Source organism: Helianthus annuus, chromosome 15 (assembly GCF_002127325.2).
Source record: "Helianthus annuus cultivar XRQ/B chromosome 15, HanXRQr2.0-SUNRISE, whole genome shotgun sequence".
Classification (NCBI taxonomy): Eukaryota; Viridiplantae; Streptophyta; class Magnoliopsida; order Asterales; family Asteraceae; genus Helianthus; species Helianthus annuus.
In genome coordinates, this window is record NC_035447.2 from 174,088,772 (window position 1) to 174,098,892 (window position 10,121).

The 10,121-nt window shown below is 35.9% G+C and overlaps 1 protein-coding gene across 1 annotated transcript; it reads right to left on the minus strand.

The window, feature by feature from the left end:
• Positions 1-3,639: 3,639 nt before the first annotated feature.
• LOC110913027 lies at positions 3,640-9,736 on the minus strand. Its single transcript, XM_022157888.2, has 4 exons — positions 9,531-9,736; positions 8,190-8,341; positions 6,653-6,937; positions 3,640-4,423 (listed from the first exon to the last, which is right to left on the minus strand). The coding sequence occupies exons 2-4, from the start codon at positions 8,322-8,324 to the stop codon at positions 3,791-3,793; spliced, it is 1,053 nt and encodes a 350-aa protein (XP_022013580.1). The 5' UTR covers positions 8,325-8,341; positions 9,531-9,736; the 3' UTR covers positions 3,640-3,790.
• Positions 9,737-10,121: the final 385 nt, after the last annotated feature.

Genomic DNA, 10,121 nt, shown 5'->3' on the forward strand with positions numbered 1-10,121 from the left:
ATTAGAAAATCTAAGAAATTAATTAATTAACAATTTTCTCTTTTTTGTGTTACGTAAAAAACGTACATAAATTAATTAATATATTATAGAGTTAATTGCTCGGATGGTCCCTGTGGTTTCACGTTTTTTCATGTTTAGTCCCCACCTTTTGGGAGCATACCTGCTATAAATGTTGGGGGACTATCCGAGTAACAAAATGACAAACCATAGGGAGCATACCTGCTATCTTCAAACTAACTGACATCTACTCAGGGACTATCCGAGTAACAAAATGACAAACCATAGGGAGCATACCTGCTATTTTCAAAAGGTGGGGACTAAACGTGAAAAAACTTGAAACCACAGGGACCACCCGAGCAATTAACTCTATATTATATATCTTTCATACTTTTCATTATTCATTTGACGTATTAAAACGTTACTGTATTCCGTTTGAATAGTCACGGTTTAGATTTTTTTTTTTTTTGAATGGCTAAACTTGCATACCATGGGGATTGAACCCCTGACCTCTCCTATCATAAGCTCTATCTAAACTCACCAACCACTTGGCTATTCCCAAGTGGATAGTGTAGGTTTGGATAGTGATCTATTCAGGATATTTGTTGTGACAGTCACTATAGCCTGTGCAAGACATTCAAGACAGTAATGGTGTGGTCCTTTCTTAATCATAAAAACTGGATATTTCTTTTATCGGTTGTGCTGAACTAAATGCAACATACAATTCTAACAAAGTATTCCAAGTAATATCTATAGTTTCTTTCCGAACATCCATGAAATATATAACTAGTATTGGACTCCGAAGTTCATCTTTATGGTTGTTCAACGTTAAGAGGACTCGTTTATTTGGATCAAGCATAGATCTGATGTATATGTAATGTGTTTTGCTTAGTTCGTTTTTAGCTTCTTGCTGAACGCTTTATCTATAAAAAGTCGTCGTTAAAAAAAAAAAAGAACAAACGTTGTCCAGTGTTAACGACATCATCGTCTATTTATATTGCATCTTCTCTTTCTCTACATTATTGCTATTACCCGAAACATCACTTCTAGTAAATAAACTTTTATCTGACACAAAATATATAGAAATGTTGCTAAATGAAATTATAATTTAGATATTTATTATAGATATATGATTTGAGTCCCGTACTTTAATACACCAACTAACCATAAATTGACATTTACGTTGTCATAAATGTAACCATTTTGAAAACCAAATGAATCACGTCAATCTTTTTATGGGGCCTAGGATTTTATGTAGACCTGGCAAACGGGTCGGGTTGGGTTGGGTCGGGTCATGGGTCAAAACTGGTTCGGGTCGAAACGGATTCGGGTCAAAACGGGTCAATTAAAAAAAGGTTGTTTTGGTTCGGGTCAAAACGGGTTCGGGTCGGAACGGGTTCGGGTCAAAAACGGGTTTCAGGTCGGGTTGGTTAAAAATGTTTAAAGAAAAAGTGATTGTACACCAAGGACGTTAACGGGCTATACAGTGTCTTCACTAACTCAATTAACCCAACACGGAGAAGTTGATCATTTTATTGTCTGTGAACATTTTACTCCATGAAGTCTTTTGAATAGTTGCATCTATAAAATCTTGTTGTCATCAAAACGACATTTTTACCCTTTGAATAAACAATGGTATATTATTATATTATCACAGCAAAAAATAGTATATTATTATATTATCATCTAATTATATTCAGGTTTAACAGGGTGTCGTGCACTAACATAACAAAAATGATAATATAATAATACAGTGCCTTCAGAAACTTGTTGGTTCTTTCTTCTCACCAGATGCCAAGTGAGCAACAACAAAGCAGAAGCTTCTTCCTTCGATCTCCATGCTAACCGATACTGACCGGCTTTCGGAGTGGGGTCAGACTGGGTTTCGGGTCGGGTACGGGATGAAACGGTTTGCGTCGAAACGGTACGCGTCGAAACGGTTTGATTCGAAACAGTACGGGTCGAAACGGTTCGATTCGAAACGGTACTGGTCGAAACGGTATGCGTCGAAACAGTTCGATTCGAAACGGTACTGGTCGAAACGGTACAGGCCGAAACGGTATGAAACTCATCCCGACCCGAAACTCATCTCGTGCGGAAACTCGTGTCGGCCTAAAACCCGTTGCGATCTGAAACACGTCCAATGCAAAAACCCGTGTCGGCCCGAAACCCGACCTGAATCGACCCTGTTCCGATCAATTTGAACTGAACCTGTTCCAATCCAAAAGCCGTTCCCTGCTGTAACCCGTCTCGTGCGGATACTTGTGCCGGCTCGAAACCCATTCCGATCCAAAACTTGCCCCGTTTCTTTAAGACACTAACCCACATCGACCCATTTCTTTAGTGTTGTAGACCTGCTTTAACCCGAAAATAACAAGATGAAATTTCAAGTGACCCATTGTGACTCATTTAGTTAAAATATCTTACCCAAACCAAACCAAATAATTTTAAAAGCAACTCACTTGGAAGACTTTGGGTCAAGATTGCCCCCTCTAATTTTATGCAAGTCGATTTACAATAAATCATCAGCTAATTATATTAGCTGGGTGGAATGGTGTAAATACTCATTGTATATATTGTAATTTTCTTTGCCCTTTGCCCGTTTAGGTCGAGAGTGTTGTTTGTTTTGTTTGGCCTTTTGCCCGTTTAGGTCAGAGACGTGTTTTAATAAAGTTTAATTTAAAAAAAAAGATATCTTTTAAAGGAAGACAAGTCTAAGGGTGTGTTTGGCCGCGCTTTTATTTTTTGGCTTATGCTTTGTACGTTGGTGTTGGACCGGATTGCCGGCTAAGTAGATGGCACTAACATTTCACACTAAACCAATGTGGCTCGGTCAAGTGGACAGTGATTCCTTTTTTTTGGCCGATAACATTATAAATACATGATTTCTCTTGTATTGATTCATAGTTTGCGCATAAGGATTTGGCCAGGTTATTTTATTTCTTAAGATTTCATCACTTTACTGCCAAACATCCTTTCTTCATTCTATCTAGGGACGAGCCGAGAATCACAGAAGTAGTTATTCCTTAGAAATCCTTCACTCTGATGAAGGAATGGAATGGAATGTTGAAATAGTCAAAAATTTCATTGATTAAAGAAGTTCATGGGATTTCAAATTCCTCCCTCCCCAACCAAGATCAATTTTACAAAGAAAAACTTCCTAATTCCATGAAACGAACGCTACCTAAGTACATGACCTCCTTGAGTGTCGACCCTTATCTAATCATGTATCATCTCGACGATAGCTTTCACACTTTATCATAGTTCCTATTGATGATCCTCTTTTACATCCGTAGGGGCTCTACGATATCTTGTCTTGACGCAAACCAAGATAGCTTATGCCGTCAGCAAGGTTTCTCGGTTACTACAAAAATCTATTCATCGGTTGTTGCCAAACGTATTTTGCGGTACTTTAAAGGTACCATCTGTCATAGGTTGACTATTCAAAGATCGACTGCCATTGTCACGCATGCTTATGTTAACACCAATCGGGTTGGATGCCCTGATAATCATCGATCCACTTTAGGCTACTGTGTCTTTCTTGGACCCAACCTTAGCTTAAGCGTGCATGTTAGAGTGATACTTCACTCTTTGTTACACATAGTTATTTCTAACTATCAACTGTTGAGTAGATAGTGATTCTTAGCACACAAATACATGATATGGTTTCATTTAGACGCATTTGCCAACATTTATGACGATAAAACAAACTTACAGTACATTATTGTTTTGAACTCGTGCCCGACAAGGAGGCGAACATAACACAATTTACCAACAATAATCATTACACACATTAAGCAGACGGCCCAGCAACCTGCAGGGGGGAGGATTTCCACTCAATAGTGTCACCACAATGCCCACCCGTAACTCCCGCCAGACGAGACCCACCTACATCGACCCCTGTCGGGTCAAACCCGCCAACAAAAGTTTCCATCACAACCGTTGGAGGTCTAGCGGAAATAGCTTTCAGGCGGTACCGCTCAGCTCTAGATCCAATAACCTGTCCAAGAATAGAGGCTGCAATAGTAAACGCCATGGCTGTTTTCGGCATTAAGACCGACTTTCTAAGCATGCCTATAAAAGGAACCGCTGCATGAACCGCTACAAACCAAGAAGGTGAGAATTTTTCGGTGTGTTCTCGCCAAACCCCTAATGGAACATTAGCCGCCATGCCCAGAACCCCAATCGCGAGTATCTTTGCAGGCAGAGGTTGTGGTCTGAGGTTCTTTGCAAAGGCGGTGCGTGCTATAGCCGCCCGAGCCGCCACGATTGCAGGCGGACACTGGTATTTTATGCCAGATGGCGGTTTAAATGCCTTGGCCACAAGTGGTAGAACGTTACTCACTGCCCTGTATGACTTAGCAATTGGACAATTCCCGCTTTGCAACCACTCCTCGCCCATCGCTTCATGTTTCGAGTCACCTTTCTGTAAAATTATTTGAAAAAACGCATGTAAGAAAACAGCATTACTCGAATATCCTCGCGTGGACTGAAACTGGTCATGTGCTACTAAATAATCGCGATCTGAAATTTTCACGCTTTTAGACCAAGGGTCCTTGAACAAATTTTTACAAGTTTAATACAGGCTGTTTGACAACTTCTGAATGGTTAAGTGCTGAACCAGTAAGAAGTAAGAGGTCTGAACCATTAAGTGCTGAACCAATTAGAAGTTTGAACCATTAAGAGCCTGTATAATGCTTAACCGTTCAGAGGCAAATGTCTGACCAATTCATATTAGAGGTCTTAACCATTCAGACTCTGTATAATACTTAACCATTCAGAGGCAAATGTCTGAACCATTCAGACATATGCTCATGAAACAAACAGTCTGAACCATTAAGTGCTGAAGCAGTAAGAGGTCTGAACCATTAAGAGACTCATTAAGAGGTAAACAAACAGCCCCTAAACCTACTTAGTTGAAACTATTTATAAAGTCCATAAACTTATTGGTCCTAAGACCGGCCCAATAACCATTTTAACACCTTTTTGGTTGAAGCCCGCTATGAACTCTTATGTTGAATAATATCAAGTCTGTGACTAACATGAAACATACACTCGATTCAGTTAATTCGGTTAACCGAGAGTACAAAAAAACTGATAACCGATTTTCGTTAATTTGGTTTTTGGTTAATTCAGAGTTCGGTTGATTTCTGTGCGGTTTAGTCTGTTTTCAGTTCGGTTTCGGTTAGCGGTTCCGTTATTGCAAAAACATATGAATTTTTATAATTAATAAGATCACATATAAAATTACGGCTCATTGGAAAATTAGTAGAGCATTTTTAATAATAAAAAAAGGATTAAAAAGGCAAATACATAAAAATGATTTTCTTACAATAAGATAATATGAAATATATTATTTTGTTAATATAAAATATTTTTATAACTTACAACATCTTATTTTTCAAGAAACGGTAATTAAACGCGATAAACGGTAAAAACGACACCAGATAACAAAGGTAGTTCAAAACATTATAAAAACAGAAAATTGTCATTTTGTTGCAGTCTGAGTCCTTCTGTCAAATGGCAGTTACTTAATCGTTTGAAATCTTGTGAAAAGACCAATTTGCCCCTGTTATTATGGTAAACATGTTGCAGAAAACAGTGTTTGGATGTGCTTCTTATGTTGGAATAATTCATGTTGGGGTGTTTGGAAACTTACACAATTCAAGAAACTAATAGATAAAATCTCCAAGGCAGACATGTATATATTGTTTTTAGCATTCAAATATAGAAATATGACATCTTACTGTGATCAACTATAACAGTGTTCATTTATTTGCAATACTATCAGTAACAATAAATTTTTTGTAGAGTTAACTTTCGTTTTGCTCCCTGTGGTTTGGTCATTTTAACGGTTTTGCTCAAATAATTTAAAAATAGACATTTTCCTCCCTGATATTTCGAGTTTGTCGCCAGTTTGCTCCCTGGCTCTAACTCAGTTAAAACGTTCAATTAAAAGTAGGGGTATTTTGGTAGTTTACTCCCTGGCTCTAACTCAATTAAACATTTAATTAAAAGTCGCGGTAGTCGTGGTCGGCAGGTGGTAGTTGCAGGTGGTGGTGGATGGTTGTGGATACTGGTGGCCGGTAGAAAGAGTGGTTGGAAAGATGGGGGATCAGAAAAGAATTACTTATATACATGTAAATAAACAAGTTATAGGTTTATTTAGGTGAAAAGACTTACATGCTCTTTCTTTTATCTATAAAATTACCAAAATACCCTTCTAGTTAATGGATTTTTTGGATGGAGTTAGAGGTGGGGAGCAAAATGACGATAAGTTAGAAAAATTAGGGAGGAAAATGGCTATTTTTAAACTATTGGGGCAAAGCCGTTAAAATGACCAAATCAGAGGGAGCAAAATGGAAGTTAACTCTTTTTTGTACTAGTATCAGCTTTTATATGAGACATGATTCCCATTAATATACTTTTAAATACTATTATTAACGATAATAATGTGGCAAAGGGTCTACAAATAAGTTATTTCAGATTTCTTAAACAATCGGTTTTGCAGCGGGAATCAAAACGAGTATTTAACGCCTACATAATAAAATTCAATTTATGCAAACACTAAAAACTAGATATTTCGTCATCAGATCACTATAATGTTTTTTTACCATTTTTTTAACGTTTATCATGATTTTAGGTGAAGAAGTACCTGAGAAGAGTCTTTCTTGGATGATTTGTGCTTTTTTTGTTGATTCTTGAACATCTCGTTGAATGCATCAAAACCGAAGGACCCTCCGAAACCCGAAAGACTAATAGTAGCAGCCTTTGCTGCTAACGGGTTAAATTGTTGGGACACGTGTTCGGGCTTCACTTTTTGGGTAAACTGCAATGACCCTTCAGAAAGTGGCACAACACCGTTCTGACCATGGAAAAGCCTAAAAGCCGTATCGAAACTGGGACCATCCTCAAATATAGGACCTTTGGTTCCACGAGCCTGATTTAGAAAAAAACGATAATGACATTAACTCGTATGTTTAACTTCTAACTAGTCAAACTGGCAAGATAAAAAATTAGTTAAACTAGTTTAACACATATAACCACCTAAATCGTTTAATTCTGAAAATTAGATTATTAATGCAACAATATGATTTTTGTAATCATACTTGGCACACTATTACATATATATTGTTAACGACGGACCATGAATAGTAACTTTATTTTTATAATAATATATAGCTTTTTATTATTATTTTGTTAATATTATAATATAATAGTTTATTATTATATTTTCTTTTAATGACATATTTTTAATTTTTTCCTTTTTAAAACCATATATTTCCTTTATCATTTTTTAATAATTCTTTTTCTTTTTTAGAACATATATTAATTTATCAATTAATTTGATACTTTTTTTAATAAATTACGTTTATAACTTTTTTCTAAAAACTTAAGTACGTATTTGTGCTTGATTTATTCTCTCGACATTCCGTTATATGTTTTGTTAAAACGAAGTTGTACTAAAATAAAGTATTTATTTGGTATCATAAAACGGTACGATGATAAATTAAACCGTTTTAATGGTTTGGCTTTCTAAACATGTTTTATATTCAAATCACGTTTGATTATTTACATTATCATTTGTTCGGTTTCGCCGCAACGCGCGACATTAAAAAAACTAGTTATTTATAAAATAAAGAGTAAAATGTCATTTTAGTCCCTGAGGTTTGGCCAGTTTTGTGACTTTCGTCCAAAGGTTTGTTTTTCCGCATATGCATCCAAAAGGTTTGAAATCTTTGCTATTTTCATTTGGCTTGTTAACTCTATCCATTTTTCTCCGTTAAGTCAGGGGTATTTCAGTCTTTTTTGCTAACTTAAAGAGCAATTCGGTCTTTTTCACTTTATGTAAAAAGACCGAATACCCCTGAAAAAGAACAAATGCCCTTTAAGTTAACCAGAAAAGACGGTAATACCCCTGACTGAACGGAGAAAAAAGGATGGAGTTAACGAGCCGGATGAAAATGGCAAGATTTCAAACCTTTTGGACCCAGATGCGGAAAAACAAACCTTTGAACAAAAGTCGCAAAACTGGCCAAACCTCAGGGACGAAAATGGCATTTTACTCTAAAATAAAAATAACAAAATTTATTCACAAAGTGTTAAGGATCACCCAACCTGTTTGGATCCGTATAAAAAACTACCCACTCACCCTCCAAGTGAAATCGACAAGGAAAATAATAAAAGCTTACGGGGATTGAGAAAGCCATGGATGAAGAAAAGGAGAAGTTAGTTGGTTCATTAATGTTGCGCAAAAATGGGCATCTAACAATGTCATCCTGCGACGGTGAAGATTCATCGGCCAATTTCCTACAGAAAAAAATCATTTTGACAGCAGGATGACCTGCACATGTAAGAGAAATGTAAGCAATTAAATAAACAGTAACTTTCAACCCGTTTGACGCATCTCATTTTGGCCAATTTTCTAAATTCACCTGTTAGAGATAAAAAGTAAAAACATACCCGAATCGACCCATTCATAAGTAAATGGATCGAAATTGCCACTATTACCACATACGAAAACAATTTACATGTTAACTAAAAAAGGCTACAAAAGCTTGGATTTTTATAAATTTGAGCTACAAAGATGGTAACTAGGGTTCATACATAAAGTCATAACAATCAATTAATAACTATAGGCTTATTTAATAATTTAACATGAATACAACACGACGCACGTTCTGAAATCTCCATCCATGTTATGCAAACTCTAATCTCATTCATGTTATATGATAACAGGAAACCTATACATCAAACACCTAATCCGTCACAAAAAAACGTCAAATTTCCCACAAGGAAGCCATCGAATTAAAGTAATACTCCATTTCATCAAACATTCAAACCACAATGGTAAGTTAGTTAACATCAAAACGAACAGTGTATAGTTATTTATAAATTCGCATACTTAATTCACTTTGAAAAGTACAATTTTACTGTATCAAATATCTAAATAATGACTCCAAATCAAAAGTCAAAACACCATTTGATCAACCTAGTTAACTCACAGTTTCTTCAAAACCTCATAGAAATTGCATCGAAAGTCAAAGTCAACACCATCAAGCTACAAATTCACATAAAAAAGTTGCACGAGACTAACAAAAATGTGTGATTTGATTCCCCTGGTTCTAAAAGGCATGAGGCACACCACATCACACAAGGTATTATTTATATAAGTTTTTTTTTTACATATATATAACTTTTATACATAACAAACATCCTGATAGATACACAGAATATTATTAACATGCAAAAAATCACTGATTCCTTCATTTGCTAAACAATAATAACAAAATGAAGATGATTTGTGGAGAAAGCAAATAATCAAAATTTGACAAAAACAAACAAAGGGCTTCAGGAACTTTATGGATCCACATGAAAATACACATGCAAACGAATATAAAACGTCTAAATCCAAACAAAATTTAAGAAGCATAAACATTCAGCAACGAAAACCCATATGATCAGTTATCAATTTCATCGAAAATTAAAGTTGATGATCAAAATTCAAGATGAAGAAATCGAAGCATTCATACCTTAGATGATGCCGATGCGGAAGAATTGAGGGTAGACAAATGAAATGAAACCCAGATGATGAGTTAAGTTTAAAGCAAGTTGGGGAATGGAGGAGGAGTGGGTGGGACAAATGCACAAAAGGGGTTGGGTAATATGCCCACCACACTCCTATTGTCAAACGACGCCGTATTCATCTTTGACTATTCTACCCTTCATAATAAAATGTGAATCATGCATCAACACAAAAGTCCTACTTATAAATCAAACTAGTGTTCAACCCCGCGTTGCGGGTGCGGGAGTCGTAAAATCGAGCAAAGTAGTAGGTAAATGACAATCAAAATCGGAAAAAATCGTAAAACATAAACGCGAATTTATATCGCCACGTTACGTAACACGTAGACAAAAACAAACTCAAACTTATACTGTATATAAACTCGGATTCATACCGAGAAATTTAACTTGAAGATCCAAAATATAATATATTTTCACTACATAACAAATATAACAAAAGACAAAAAAAAAATCAATGCTACACAAACCATTTTCCTCCCTGCGCAAAATCAGAAGTAAACAAATGACATATTATTAACAAATGGCATATTTGTAAATAA

Coding starts and splice junctions, on each gene's coding strand:
- LOC110913027 (XM_022157888.2), bottom strand. CDS start 8,324: ATGATTTTTTTCTGTAGGAAATTGGCCGATGAATCTTCACCGTCGCAG. Junction 6,938..8,189: donor CCATGGCTTTCTCAATCCCC/GTAAGCTTTTAT, acceptor TTTCTAAATCAG/GCTCGTGGAACCAAAGGTCC. Junction 4,424..6,652: donor CCAAGAAAGACTCTTCTCAG/GTACTTCTTCAC, acceptor ATAATTTTACAG/AAAGGTGACTCGAAACATGA.